The sequence below is a fragment of the Acomys minous genome (assembly GCF_964271855.1).
Source record: "Acomys minous genome assembly, chromosome: 3".
Lineage (NCBI taxonomy): Eukaryota > Metazoa > Chordata > Mammalia > Rodentia > Muridae > Acomys > Acomys minous.
Genome location: NC_140485.1, coordinates 40,437,973 through 40,453,408, shown reverse-complemented (window position 1 = coordinate 40,453,408; position 15,436 = coordinate 40,437,973). Strand labels below are relative to the sequence as shown.

Sequence of the window (15,436 nt, the reverse complement as noted above, 5' to 3'; positions counted from 1 at the left end):
AGGGATAGCACTGTCAACAGTGGAATGGGATCTCCTATATCAATTAACAACTAAGAAAATACATCAGGCCCATCTCAAGTAGGAAATTCCTCAATTGAGATCCCTTTTCTCAAGTGTTTATATGTTGTGCTCAGTTAATAATTGAATCTAACTATGACTGCCACCAGACCTGTCCAGTATTTTGAAAGAAGCAGATATACCTCAGCCAACATTAATGTCCTGGACATGGCTTGGCCTTTCCTGGTGGTTAATTATAATTTTAAATTTGGATGGACTTAGAATCACTATGAAAACATATCTCTTGCTATATCTGTGAGGTTTAACTGAAGAAGGAACACCCACTTTGAACGTGCATAGCATCATCCATGTGCTGAGAAACTGGACTGAATAAAAAGGAGAACGTAAGCTAAGAATCCACATCTACCCCTCTCTGATCTCTGACTGAACATATACAATGTGACCACCTGCCTTATGGTTCTGCCTCTGTCTTCCTAGAATAATGGACCACACCTTCAAACTGTGAGCCGAAAGCAACCCTTCTTCCCTCCAGTTAATTTAGTAAGATATTCTATCAAAGCAAGAAGAAAAGTAAATTCTGTATTTCTCTTCAGAAAAGCTCCTCCCATTTGTATCACAAATGAGTGACTCTCCCAAGGGTATAGGTAACTTGACAAATTAAGTCTGCAGTCTATGATTGAGTTACCTGGTTGGAAAAGATGAGCTAACTTAATTACATTCCTCTTTTTGAGTGTATTGTTCAATGGTCATGTAACAAGGGGCTAAATCAGCTATTACAGGGCTTCGTGCATAGATGAGGAAAGACAGATTTTGTGGAAGGTAAAGATGATGCCTAAGAAGAAGTAGAAATAGAAAGAAACAGAACAAGGGAGAAGATAAAGAAGGGGAGGAAATAGGAAATGGGAAAAAAAGAGAGAAGGAGGGAGTGGGGGGGGAGACTTCCTAATAGCTTATTACTGATTTTACTGGATCTTGGTCTTCAGCTCTTTTCTGGACTAATACAATATCTAACTCTGATTCCATCCTTGCTTCTTTTGCACATATGCTAGCGTGAATTGCTTTATTTCTTCACTATTAAAAGAACCCTTAATGAAAACATAGCATAGTCTGTCATATTAAGGACAATTAATTAAGAACTAATTTCCTCATTTATCAACCCAGAGCTGTCAGTCTTGACCAACTATTATACAAGTGTACCAGAAATCTGCAAGAAAGAACCTCTTCTAGTGAGGATATTGCTGAGCTAAAATTTCATAGCAAAATTTCATTCTTTTCTTGGCTCATGGGTAGCATGTGCTCAAAGAGGTCAGAAAATGGCATCAGATTCTCTGAAACTAAAGTTACAGATTCTTGTGAGCCAACATATAGATGCTGGGAACTGCACCTTGGCCATCTGCATGAGCACTGGGTGCTGTTATTCTCTGAGCCTTCTCTCCAACCCTGGTTAGATTTTTAAAATAACTGATGTTTGTCCAGAAGAAATGTCTTCTGTCTTTATGACAGCATCTCTCCTACAGTAATGGTCCTTGTTTTGCAAAGCACATCCTGTGCAAGGTATTTCTAATATTCCCAAATTGGAAGGACTGTGGGTCTATTGAAAAAGCAATAGTCAAAGGTGTAATGGTGCCAGCAGCTGGCAGGCAGCACATTATATCCGTAGGCTATAGAACACTGATGTTCTGTAAGGATTGGTGACGCCTGTCCTCAGAGGCTCAATGCCAATTCAAATCAAAAGAGGGGAAGAAGGGAGAGTCCAAGTTTTAGCAGAATTAGACCAAGCCCAATGTCAGTGACCATATTTAAAAGATTCTTAAGGAGTTTGGAATTCATTTTTAATAAGTAATATACCTTCCTCTAGGATTTTTTTAATTGCTAAGGCCCATATGTGGGTGTCTGTGAAAATCTTAGTCTTTGGCTCAGAAGGCATGGTGGTATTTGTGTCTGTAAAACTGGAATACCAGTCCCTACCTCCTCTTGCCTTGGTATACTCCATCCTACACTTGATTCTTCTTAGTGTATAAGAATTAAGACAAGGCAAAGTGAATTTACATCTGCACCTACGTCTGCTTCATCTTCAACAACTATATACAACTACCATATTTCCTAATCATGTAAAAAAATAGAAAAACAGAAAAAAAGAAGATAAATGGATGATTCTATTTTTTTGCCATTTTTAGTGTCTCTACCAGAATGGATTTCAATGGCAGTTGTACATAACTCTTAAGGTGGATGTATTGAATACTGACTGAGATTCTTCAACTAATTGGGATACTTTTTCAATAATTTACAATTAGAAATCTATGCTTTGATTTGAGGTTCTGCCTGTTTCAGTCCATCCAATTGACTTCTAAGATATATTCATAGGTCAATAAGTCAGGATTATTCCATTTTGTCACCACGAAGTTACTAACTTCGTTTGAGAAGGCATGTATGCTCTAAATGTATGCCCTGTGTATGGAGTTACAAAGGGTTAGGTATCCCACCATGCAGTGTTTTCCAATAGTCCTTAGTTTGAGGTTTGCATGAGAATGCCCCCTAGAAGCTTTCGTGTTTGAATAAGCTTGAGTATTTGATTGTTTGAATTAGTTGCTAGTTGGTGGTATTGTTTGGGAAGGATTAGGAGGTGTGACCTTGTTGGAGGAGATGTGCCACTGGGCAGAGAGGTGGTGGTGGTGGTATTGGTGGATAGGATTTGAAGATTTAAAAACCCATGCCATTCTCAATTAGCTCTCTGTGCCTTGTGATTGTACATTGGATTTAAGCTCTCAGCTACTGCTTCAGCATCATGCCTGTTTGTCTGCTGCCCTGCTCCCTGTCATGATGGTCATAGACTCATCCTTTGCAACTGTAAGCCCTACTAAACTCTTTATTCTATAAGTTGTCTTGGTCATGGTGTCTCTTCATAGCAACAGAAAAGTAACTAAGACCATACCAATTTCACTCTATCACCATTGCCTCTAAAACTACTTTGGAGAAGTAATTCATTTTCCATTCTATAGTGTATCCTCTGTTGATGTTTGCTTATTCTCTCACACATTATTCTTCTCCACTGAGCCTTTGGCATGGACCCACTCCTGCTCAAGAACCTTTTCCTGTAGCCTCTGCCAGCCATCTCTTTTCTCTGCCTTCTGTATGATTTCTGTCAGAGCTTCACTACACTAGTAGGTTGACTCTTGGCTGTCGTTCCATGCTACCAGCTTTCACCCAAGGTGGGTGGCAATATTTTCCTTTCTATTATGCCTGGCAAGTGGTGTGATCACTGTCTCTTAGTTGAGTGGTCTCTTTTTCTTGCAAGGGTTGATGCTTCCTCACTACTGTGGTCTCTGAATGCTTGTGCCCATCCCATATTCTAAAGTTGGGATTCTATTCCCCGATGGGATGGTATCAAGAGGTAATTGTACCATTATCCCAGGAAATTCCTTAAGAGCGTGGCTTGTTCTCTTATCAAAGAAGCCCTGTAGAGCTACGTTAGCACATCTACCATGTAGAGTCTTAGAAAGAGCCTTTGTGGACCAAGAGATGGGCATTCTACAAATACGGATATTGCCAGCATCCTGGTCTTGGATATTTTTAGCCTGCAATATTGTGAGATATAATTTCTGTTTGTAAGTCACTAAGTTTATGGTATTTTGCTACAGAAACTTCAATGGTCTGTAGTAAGAAATAAATGTGCGGTTCTGAATTCTTGAGACCTGAGTAGCATATGAATAAGACATAATAGAATGGAAAATGAGCTTGAGCAGTCATGGAAAACCTAACTATGAGTAACACCTAGCTGAGTCGCTCACTTGGATTGAGACGATCTTTGCCTATGAATCTTGAGGGGGTGGCATGAAAACATGTTCTCTAGTTCTATCTCATCTTTGATTCACTTCAGAATTTTAAAATTGGAGATCTGAGGATTTGGGATTAGAAGATATGAAAGTAGTGACCTCCACTAATTTTTTTGCCAATATACATAGCCAATGTCATTCATTGATGGAAACCTCTTTCTTTTTTGATCCACAACCTGGGTCAGATACAGAGTTTGTTTCTGAAGAAAATAACCTGTTTTAAGCAAAGTGTCATAGGCTTGTTGTAGAGGCAGTGAGAGGGGGACACTGAACGTTGCTCCTCACTTGGGACAGGACACACTCATCAAGGAAAACGGAAGCCCTCCCAATGGAGTCAGTTCACTCACACAGGCCTCTCATCCTGTTTTGTGCAAAAGAACCTCTGCTACCCTTTGCCCCATTCTACATAAACAAAGGCCTCATGGAGCAAGCTTGGACATTTGTGCCATGAATGAGAGGCTTCAAAGCCAAGGATAAATTACTTGAGGTGATAGGGGACTATGGAGGTGGGGAAGCTTCTAAAGTTTTGACCAGGTGATGATTAAGAAAGGAAAGCAGAACAAAATCAAACCAAACCCAAACCCAAAACACAACAACAACAACAACAACAACCCTCAAGAAAACAAAACAAAACAAAAAACCAAAACCAAATCAAACCAAACCCAAAATCTCCCCACCCCCACCCCCAGTTTTCTTAAAGAAAAGAGAGGTTTAGGACTTTCTCAAAATAGAGATTTTTTTTTTAGGTCATAAAAACAACAACAGCAACAACAAAAGACACTTTCAGTTCACTATGTGAGCTTCTAAATAATCCATAAGAGTATGAGGGGGAGAAAAATCAATGATTATTCTTATTTTATAAAAACTACGTAAGTGGGTAAAGTGGAGTCCATGTATGTGTATGCTTGTGTCTGCACATGTCTGCATGTGTGCGTGTCTGTATATGTGTATTTGTGACTGTAAAATGGAGGCAGAGAGCTAAAAATTGTAGTGCATGTGTGTTTATGCCCATGTTTGCATATGTGTGTACATGCCCATGTTTGCATATGTGTGTACATGCCCATGTTTGCATATGTGTGTGCTGGAATGTGGGCAGAGTGCTGACAAAGGGCCACACCTTACCAGGCAGTCTGATCATAACACAGCAGTTCCATTTGCTAGTGCTCCCTACCCCAGCACCGGGAGCCAATATAGTTTCATAGTAGCCACTGTAATTCTCACAAGTCTTATTTTTTCCTTGGGAGTCCTTGCTTTTTTTTCCCCTTTGTATTGGATGCTGTTGGGTTCTTTGTACTGCAGACACAAGATTTTCATATCTGCATCATAGCATGAATGGTCTCGATTCATCACCAGTCCATGATTCTATGACAGTTATTAGTTTACGTGGGGGTATGTATGTATAGACTGTGTGGCATTGGTGCCACTGAGTACAGGCTTTGCCACATTGCAAAATTACACATATAAGGTCTAGTTCTGCTACTATATTGCAAGTTAGACAATTTTAGCCAGTTATATAACCCATGTAAGTCTCAATTTCCTTATACAACAGTGACAGAATAGTACCTACTATACAAAGTGTTTAGGCATGCAGTTTAACCAAGACAATATACATGCAAAGAGCTTAGAACATAGCCAGCGATGGGCTGTCCACTCAATGACTATTGCATTCCACGTCCATCCCTCATGGCTATCTCAATCAGACTGGCTTTTATTCAGCTGTGTTATTGCTAGGATTAAGTAATTGATCCTCCTGATACCTAAGACATAAAGATGTTTCTGAAGATTTCAGGCATTTAAATGTTTAAAAATTTCTGGGCCATAATAAGAATAAATAGCCAACGGCATATAGAAACATACTTTGCTGTTTCCATGTGGTCCAATCAAAACATCTAAGCTTCAACACAACCATTATCTTTAGTACATTATTCAATGTGCGAAATCTCATCTTTCAACTCCCTGGAAGCATTCCATAGCTACTGTGGATTGATCTCATAAACTGCTTTTGGAAACTGGTCACAAGACCTTGCACCATACGCCCTCAGCCCTGAGTCTGCCATTCCCCCAAACGTCCTCCTGATGGTGCAACAGTCAGTCAGTCACCTGTTCCTGATAGGACTGTACAGCAAGCTAACCTATTTTGGAAGGGAACAGTCCTTCCTGTTTGCTGGAATGAGCTACAGTACAGAGTGACTTGGAACTCCAGCTTCTGGAGAGCTGTTAGAGGTACCTTTCTCTGATTTTCCACCCAAAACCAAAGCCAGGGTGGGGATAGGGTGGCAGTGGGAGTGAGAGTGGAGGGTGTTCCCAGGGAAATTTATTTGTGCCATAATTTCAAGGTGCATTGACTGTATGACAGTAGGAAAACCACGCTCCTCAATAGTTTTTATTTGTTTTCCCCTCCTCACTAATTACACCCAGACCCTTCCCCCATTATTTAAAAATTTAAACAACTAAGGCAGTCTTCCAGGTGTCTTTCCCTGCGTCAGCAGCGACTAGGTGAGTGCAGTGCACACAGAGCATATCTATAATTCAGCTCTGGAATATTTCCCTTAATAATTAATTGGGAATCACAAAAGAAGGAAGCCCAATAGGGCCCAAGAACAAAGCTGCCTGCCAGTATGGCAACCCAGGTGCCAGCCGACCAGCCCAGCTCGGATCTGCTCCAGCAGTTGGACCTGTGTACCATACTGCTTACTCGATGCCCCAAGACCGGAACCACCTGACTATCACCTGGCTCTCTCTTCCCTCCCCTTCTCTCTCTGTCTCTTTCTCTCTCCCTCTCCTCTCTCTGAGCCACCATTTCTTTCCTATGGATTATTCGAAATTGCATGCTCATATCTATGTCTCAGAGATAGTTCAGAAACTAAGGTACATCTGGCACTGGGTTGCCTTCCTAGAAACACACTTAGCTGCTCAGGACCATGGTAATGTGAAATATTAAAAAAAAAAAAAAAACATGGATGGCTATAACGATTGGGACAGGAATATGAAGCCAGCCCAATTCCCCCACATTGAACCACTGGTTAAACTTCAATTATTTTTGCAGCAACAGTTTCACAGAGGGCTCAAGTCAGCCTTTCAAAACGTCCAGTCTAGGCCATCTTAACAGTTTGATCGGAACCCTCCAACCTCCCTCCTGTTGCGGATTCGGCCTTCTGGGCACAGTAGACTTCACCCAGGGTCTGACTCCAGATTCGACCATTCTTTAATACATAGATAAAGTTGATCTTTCTCTAAGCCTGGAAGGCTGGACCCATAGCTAAACTTGCAGACTCTAATGTGCAAGGAAGGCTGAGAGACTAAGGCTGCCTGCACTCATAGGGAAACATGGTTCCCTGGACCTGCAGTCTCCCCAGAGCCTGAGCCTGAGCCCCACTCCTGCACACTCTGGGGCAAACAGAGGACCGGCGCCAGGGAAGATAAAGAAATATCAGGGTAGGGAAGAAAGCCGCCCCTAGCTATCTACCCGTTTTCTGCGCCTCATCTCCCATCAAAGTCCTGGTCTCAGCCTCTCTAGTGGCACCTGTGTTGCTGGTCCTGGACTTCTATTCCAGCTCCTATGGGACACATCTGCCTCCAGGATTTGTTCCTCGCTGGGGTGGCGAGGGGGTGTGATAACCAAGTGCTCCTGGGAGGGTTTCCAGAGGCTAAGCAGTCGTGGGGGCTGGGCCAACGGGTGGGGTCGCAGCGTCGTGACTGTGCCCGTTCAGCCACGCGGGGAGGCGCCCGTGGTGACAGCCTAAAGGCCACACCCTCGGCCCGTCCTGGCCCCGCCCCCGCCCGTGCGCTCTGGCAGCCTGGGGAGGCGTGTGCTCCTCCTGCAGCCAGCAAGAGAGCTAGACTGGGATGGATACTGTAGAAGGAATCCAGGCTTAACAAGTGATCGCTGCTGTCTAGGATTTTGAGTCTTTTTCTGGAGAACCTTGACTTCCGTTCCCAGCCCAGGTCGGCTGTTTCGAACTCCAGAGGAACCAGAAATCTCTGGGATCTACTGGGGCGTCCCCAATCTCTAGCACTGGGCTCCAGTAACGAGGACTCTGTGACACCCCCCACCCCCATCCCCCGGCCAAGGCGACAGAACTTGTTCCGTGGATATTTGGGATCCTCCACCTGCCAGACCGGAGTGATTTCTTGTACTGCGCCCCTACCTCCAATGATTCTGCCCCTCCTCCAGCTGTTGCAGTTTGAGGGGAGAAAATAAATCTCCGGGGGCATTTTTCTCTATTTTTATTTTTCGCACTTGCTGGGAACGGTAAGTATGACACCTTCCTTATCTTTCCTTCACCCTACTCTTTTGACTGTTGAAAAGCTGTGGACATTTGAGGAATAAATAATATCGAGAATGTGACAGAAGGACATGAATGGAAGGATGTTAAAAATAAACCAGGAGGTGGGAGAAGGGAGGTGCAGATGCTACGCGGCGCGGCGCTCAGGGGCAACCCAGGGGATGGGGCGAGTGCACCCTGTTTAATGTGCCAGAGCGGGAACCCAGGTCTGGAGGCCAGGGCGCAATTAAAGATGTCGTTCCCCGATGAGGTGGGGTTTACATTCAGCATCATTTTCGTTTTGCCTGATCCCAGCCTCACCGTTCCTTTCCTTTGCGAACAGCTGATGAGCGGGTCTGTATTGCTGCCTCTCCCAACATTAGGATGGCATGCATTTTCAGAGTGTTTGAGCAGTCTACAGGGACTGGATAAATGGTGTGTGTTGAAGTATGTGTTTCTTGGTGTTGGCTTTTCTGATTCTATCACCTTTTTATTTTTAATTGTGGCCTCTTTCTTTTCGGCCTTCTCTCAGATTTGGTTCAGGTACCACCCTAACACAGTTGCAAAAATTAGCATCTAAAGAGAAAAACAGCCTTGTTGTTTTGGGGTAGAAAGGAAAGAGGGATGCTTGGCTAGTATGTGGGAATATAGAGACAGGAATAGGTGCCCTGCAAAAATCCTATTAGTTTAATGGTGTTAAGAACAGAGGGGAAAGCCCCTGCCAACGTCTCTTGCATAAAGTATCCTTGATTCTCCTAAGAACACCTGGAGAAAGAGATTTTACATCGGTTTGGTTTGTTCGACAAATGGTTTGGTGTGTTTAGCATCTTTCTTTCTTTTTTGCACTTTCTTCCTTCTGTGGCCTTCTCCCCCATGCCACCCCCTCAGCCTCTTTTTTCCTTCCTCCCCCTTTTCTGCTTTCTGTCTCTCTAGGATAGTGAGGTAACTAGTAGCCAATTGAAAGGAAAACAGTTTGCTTTTTGAATGTGTAAGAGTGAGTTAGAAACCCAGTACTTAATAAGCCTAATAAAGAATAAAGAAGAATTTGCTATAGAAGAGAAAGAAGATAGTTCTAGAGCTTGTAGAATTAACAGTGAGCTGGTAGACCCTGTAATTCATGACCTTTGGGGGAGTAGCTTGTGCAGGGGAGACATCCACACATTTGTAACTATATGGGCATGTCAGTCATTCAGAACTTAAGTGGTATCTATACGAACTGTGGGTGTTGAGAAGTTGAATAAATTTTTGGGTTATTTGGACTGTGCCAATCTTAAAGATGTTGGTTGATATGCCACAGTGAATGTAGCCATAGGGCAGTTTTGTTAGTAAGGCCTTGGAGACCTCACCGTGGTAAACACTTCTGTATGTGAGATAATGTGAAGAGGCAGATGTCGCCAGGGAAAAGTTCTGAGGTGTATTTTCTGGATCTTGTTTTGGTGTCAATCAAGGATGTGTGTGTGTGTGTGTGTGTGTGTGTGTGTGTGTGAGAGAGAGAGAGAGAGAGAGAGAGAGATGCCCTCTGTTTGCCATTTCCCTGCCTGTCAGTTAAGCTATGGGACTGACACCAACAGCAAAGAGCAGCAGGTGCTCAAGGGTAGGATCCTGTTAATGGCCTTCCAAAGCCGTTGCTCTCAGGCTGCCCAAGTGTTTCCAGTAATAGAAGCTAAAGGATGCCCTGAATTCTACCTGTTATCATCATTTCCAATTCTCTGGGTCATTTTCAGTATTCTTAGAAGTCCTCTTGGACAGAGTAAATGGAAGAGGCAAGAGACCCGACTTAGGGGCAGGAGGTTTCTGAAGTGCTGGCTGAGGAAATGAAACCAATGGACTTAGGAGTGCAAAGTAAGAGCAGGGGACAAGGAATAGCAGCCGATGGTAGACAGATTGGGGTCTACAAAAGTGTGAGGGTGAATTGGAGAAGGAAAGAGCTGGATACAGTGAAAAGGGGCTGAATGTGTGTAGTCCAATTGCAGCCTCCACATTTTTCAGAAGAGTTTATCAAGAGGACATGAAGGCTCTTCAAGGAGAAGAGATGTGGGAACTGTGATTTGCTTCTAGGCTGTGAGTGGTAGGAAGTGTTCAGGATGCAGGAGTAGAGAGAAAACCAACAGGGGCACATTTCAGGGAGTCAGAAAACGATAGATTCACATAAGCATTGTCTAATGTCATAGTGCCCTGGATGTGTTCAAGTTCCATCTTTTCTCACTTCAGACAGTGGCAAACAATGTAAATTTAGGGAGTGGTAGATAGATGACAATCTAGTTTAATGTTGTGTTATCCATAACTGCCATATTTGTTGCCATTCATGACGTAGAATATACAGTGTGCTATCCTGATAGCATCCGTGATCCCAATTGTTCCTTACAAATGGGGGTGGTGGTGGAGGGATGGATTATGCTATTTATATTTTATAGATTTGATAATCGATGTTCATTCAAGTAGTGGAGTCTAAACTGAAGAAAATTGTTCCCCCCCCTCACTTCTTTAATCCTGAGTAAAGACAGAAAAAGAAAACGGAAGGGTACTTAATCCAGCAACGTTTTATGAGTGAAAAATTTAAAGAGTATTCCTTGAGATAAATAAGTAATGGAAACAGCTGTAAAGTCGCAGCACTGCTGTTGTGTGATGAAGAGGATGCTAGTGAGAATTAAAGGCTGACCCTGGTGAAGGGGCAGAGGAAAGCAAGAACCGTGTGGGTTGAGAATGGGCAGAAGCAAAATATAGACGGATCTGAACTAATAACCAAAGAAGAAAGCAAGATGGATGCTGAGTGGGAGAGATTTTAGAGCAGCCTGCCCTGTACTCTTGAAAAGTTATGGTCTCCCGGTGTGTGTTTCGTGATTTGCCTGAGGACAAGAGAAGAAGCGCATGTGGAACAAAGGGCTGTTTGCTCTCGATGGTTTGATTCTTTTTATTTTTCTCCTGTGCTTATTTCCCATCCCTCTTCAGGTGAAGTGCTTCTTCTGAATGATTCTAGCCAAAGGATGCTGCTCACTTCCTGATTCCTATGGAGACCTCAGTGTTGAGATTGCCTCCGCTGGAACCTCGTCTTCCACCTTCTGTGCTTTCCAAGGTCTTTGCCTTTCTCTACAACTTGGCATTGTCTGTGGGTCCATGAAGCCTTTGATGACCTTAGAGGGAGAGCCTGGGAAATCGTCTTCATAGACTGAGCAGCAATGGCTGGGCATATTTTAAGCTGCATTTTAACATGGGTCAAGCCATCACTAGAAGGCAAGTGCTAAGACTAAAGACTTAATTTGCATTTTATTTAAATTGGATGGCCTGGGCTTTGGACAGTTTCCACACAGGAAAAAAAAATTACTTCGTTTCCTAGGCACAACTTCTGGCTGTCAGATACTTGCTGCCTTTGAGTCTTGTAGCATCATCACCGACCACATCCCAGACATACTTCCAGATTTGAGCATCTACCCCCCAAAACGTAGGTGTTTGGGAGACTGCATCATTTCATGACTTATGTTTGAGGAGCACTAGGCTGTTGTCTAGACTAGTCAAGCTCTGGAAAGCAATGCTGAATCTCTGAGAAGAGGGAACATGAAGTGTGCTGATTTAAAAACAGAAAATGCAAAGTTGGACTGAAAATATCCCAAGTCTTCTAAGCAATCTGCTTAAGGCTTCCAAACTTACCTTAATTTGGTAAGAAAATAAGCTGCCCTATTTTTCTTTCTTCTTCTCTTACAACTGGAACCAGCCATTTCCAAAAACCACCACCATGGAGGTTGCCATGGTGAGTGCCGAGAGCTCAGGGTGCAACAGTCATATGCCTTATGGTTATGCAGCCCAGGCAAGGGCGCGAGAGCGGGAGAGACTTGCTCACTCCAGGGCAGCTGCGGCTGCTGCCGTTGCAGCTGCCACAGCTGCTGTCGAAGGCACTGGGGGTTCTGGTGGCGGGCCCCACCATCACCACCAGACACGTGGGGCCTACTCCTCCCATGATCCTCAAGGTAGCAGAGGTAGTCGAAGGAGGAGGCGTCAGCGAACTGAGAAGAAGAAACTCCACCACCGGCAGAGCAGTTTTCCTCATTGCTCAGACCTGATGCCCAGTGGCTCCGAAGAGAAGATACTGAGAGAGCTGAGCGAGGAAGAGGAAGAGGAGGATGAGGAGGAGGAGGAGGAAGAGGAGGGAAGGTTTTACTATGGTGAGGAAGACCATGGGGATGGGTGTTCATACACAGACTTGCTACCACAGGATGACGGGGGTGGTGGTGGCGGCTACAGTTCAGTCCGCTACAGTGACTGCTGTGAACGCGTGGTGATAAATGTGTCCGGTCTACGCTTTGAAACGCAAATGAAAACTTTGGCCCAGTTTCCAGAAACTCTGTTGGGAGACCCTGAGAAGAGGACTCAGTACTTCGACCCTTTGCGCAATGAGTACTTTTTTGATAGGAACCGACCAAGCTTTGATGCCATTTTATATTATTACCAGTCAGGAGGCCGCCTGAAGAGACCCGTTAATGTTCCTTTTGATATCTTCACTGAGGAGGTGAAATTCTATCAATTAGGTGAAGAAGCCCTGCTCAAGTTCCGGGAGGATGAGGGCTTTGTGAGAGAAGAAGAGGACAGGGCTCTGCCAGAGAATGAATTTAAAAAACAGATTTGGCTTCTCTTTGAATATCCGGAGAGCTCCAGCCCAGCCAGGGGCATAGCTATCGTCTCCGTCCTGGTCATCTTAATCTCTATTGTCATATTTTGCCTGGAAACCTTGCCCGAGTTCAGGGACGATAGGGATCTCATCATGGCCCTCAGTGCAGGTGGGCACAGCAGGCTATTGAATGACACGTCGGCACTCCACCTGGAGAACTCGGGGCACACAATCTTCAACGACCCTTTCTTCATCGTGGAGACGGTGTGCATTGTGTGGTTTTCCTTTGAGTTTGTGGTTCGATGCTTTGCTTGTCCCAGCCAAGCACTCTTCTTCAAAAACATCATGAACATCATAGATATTGTTTCCATTTTGCCTTACTTCATCACTCTGGGCACTGATCTGGCTCAGCAGCAAGGGGGTGGCAATGGCCAGCAACAGCAGGCCATGTCCTTTGCCATCCTCAGGATCATCCGTCTGGTCCGAGTATTCCGGATTTTCAAACTGTCTAGACACTCCAAAGGCTTGCAGATCCTGGGCCACACCCTAAGAGCCAGCATGCGGGAACTGGGCCTTCTTATCTTTTTCCTCTTCATCGGGGTCATTCTCTTTTCCAGCGCAGTGTATTTTGCAGAGGCGGATGAACCCACGACCCATTTCCAAAGCATCCCAGATGCTTTTTGGTGGGCTGTGGTAACCATGACAACTGTGGGCTATGGGGACATGAAGCCCATCACCGTGGGGGGAAAGATTGTGGGGTCCCTGTGTGCCATTGCTGGTGTCTTAACCATTGCTTTGCCTGTGCCGGTGATTGTGTCTAACTTTAACTATTTCTACCACAGAGAGACTGAAAATGAAGAACAGACCCAGCTGACACAAAACGCAGTCAGTTGCCCATACCTACCGTCTAATTTGCTCAAGAAATTTCGGAGCTCGACTTCTTCTTCCCTGGGGGACAAGTCAGAGTATCTAGAAATGGAAGAAGGGGTCAAGGAATCTTTATGTGGAAAGGAAGAGAAGTGTCAGGGGAAGGGGGATGACAGCGAGACAGATAAAAACAACTGTTCTAATTCGAAGGCTGTGGAGACCGATGTGTGAATCGCTCTTTCCACCTGCCACTGCTCCCCCATCTCCAAATATATTCATACATAGAGAGTGCAGCGTTGAAAACGAAATATGCAAATGATTGCACTGCATACAGTAGTACGCTGTTTAATGGTAATACATGGCATAATTGTGACTAAACTTGTATTGCAAATCAAATAAATGATACATCTTGGAGAAGAGGGAGGCATAAATAGAGCAGATCTATCTTTATATTTTTAATAGAATGCAAGAATTTTGCACATAATGGGAAAAATGTTAATAATGAAGATAGTCATGAAGGGAGAGAGGAGAGAGAGAGAGAGAGAGAGAGAGAGAGAGAGAGAGAGAGAGAGTGAGAGTGTGTATGTATGTGTATACATGGGTGTGTAAGTAAACTGTCAACATTGTCGGGAATTGTGCCGTGATAAGAAAAGTTGGCATTCTGAAGTATTTACTATGTAAGAATTAATGAATTTGAAAAGTATTTTACCAGTGTTTTAATAATGTCTCCAATGTCTTTGGATTCTGTAGTTGTTTTTTTTAGAAATTGTAAGAATTACTGTGTAGAAAAAAAGAGAAAGTAAATTATTTAATAGAATATAGGTCACAATTTAATCTTGGATTTAATTAAAGTTTATTTTTAACTGGAAATTAACTTTTGAAAAGGCTGCAGGGGCCTTTAGAAATTGATTATATTTTATTATTAATTTTGGGAAGAACTAATAGCAAACGCCTAACATTCTGGAGGAAATGTAACAAGTTTTGTTTGCAGGTCTTAATGCTGGATTTTTTTTTTCTTTTGCACTACTTTCTATGCTGAAGCCCGAGAGAGACTCATACTGTGAATGTTTACTAATGCACCTATCAGTTCAGTGACAATCATTGGAAGAATGATTTCTTCGTCTCATTTATCAATCTTTTACTTTTGTGAGACTATTGACCATAGAGATAGCAGCACATGATTCTTGTTTTAAAGTCTGAACAGCTGATCTGCGAAGGGGACTGTGGAGCAAAGCTCAGCAGCTGAATCTTTTGAAGTTGGGTTGTTACAACGATGCTTCCGAAACCATACTATTTTAAATACTCTTCTGCCTTTTAAGTCCCGGATAATTTAACCAAAGTTATTGCATGCACAGAAAGAATTCTTGAAGAAATAAGGCACCCAGCAGCTACAGCAATTATGGCTTAAGATCTTTTTTATTAAATATGCAACAAAATGCTAGCTTTAAGTCCATTTTGTTTGTGTGTATGTGTGCAGCTACAAAAACAAAACAAAACACAAAATGTGGGAATTCACCTTAAATGCCAAAGCACTCTGCTAAATCATGTCTAGGGAAGAATGGGTGTAGAACATCTGGTGTCCTCATCGCCATCGCATCTTTATCATGTTTACCGCAGGATTTCTGAGGACTACACTTCTGCTTAGCTCACAACAGGTCATCTTGAATTTGAGGTAGCCACAAGGAAATGAGCCTTGCACGACTGTATCACTATGAAGTACAGCTCAGAGCAATGAGCATAAACACATAAGAGGCCTTACTCTCCAATTTATTAAAACAAAGCAAAATCTTCTTTAGAAACAGTTGTCCTGATCACGGAGAAGAAATCGCATGCCCACTATTTCAACCCATAAC

The 15,436-nt window shown here is 43.4% G+C and overlaps 1 protein-coding gene across 2 annotated transcripts; it reads left to right on the top strand.

Annotated features, from left to right (window-relative positions):
* Positions 1 to 7,640: 7,640 nt before the first annotated feature.
* KCNA4 (potassium voltage-gated channel subfamily A member 4) lies at positions 7,641 to 15,024 on the top strand. 2 transcript variants are annotated; one of them, XM_084777136.1, is made up of 2 exons: positions 7,641 to 8,103; positions 11,066 to 15,024. In XM_084777136.1, exon 2 carries the CDS (start codon positions 11,847 to 11,849, stop codon positions 13,812 to 13,814), a length of 1,968 nt encoding a protein of 655 aa, XP_084633262.1. In that variant the 5' UTR covers positions 7,641 to 8,103; positions 11,066 to 11,846; the 3' UTR covers positions 13,815 to 15,024. The 2 variants fall into 2 exon arrangements, with proteins under 2 accessions (XP_084633262.1, XP_084633263.1); XM_084777137.1 differs by lacking the exon at positions 7,641 to 8,103 and adding an exon at positions 8,327 to 8,470.
* The last annotated feature ends 412 nt before the right edge of the window (positions 15,025 to 15,436 follow it).

What these genes read in the sequence shown, in the direction of transcription:
- KCNA4 (XM_084777136.1), top strand. Translation starts at nt 11,847, where the DNA reads ATGGAGGTTGCCATGGTGAGTGCCGAGAGCTCAGGGTGCAACAGTCAT.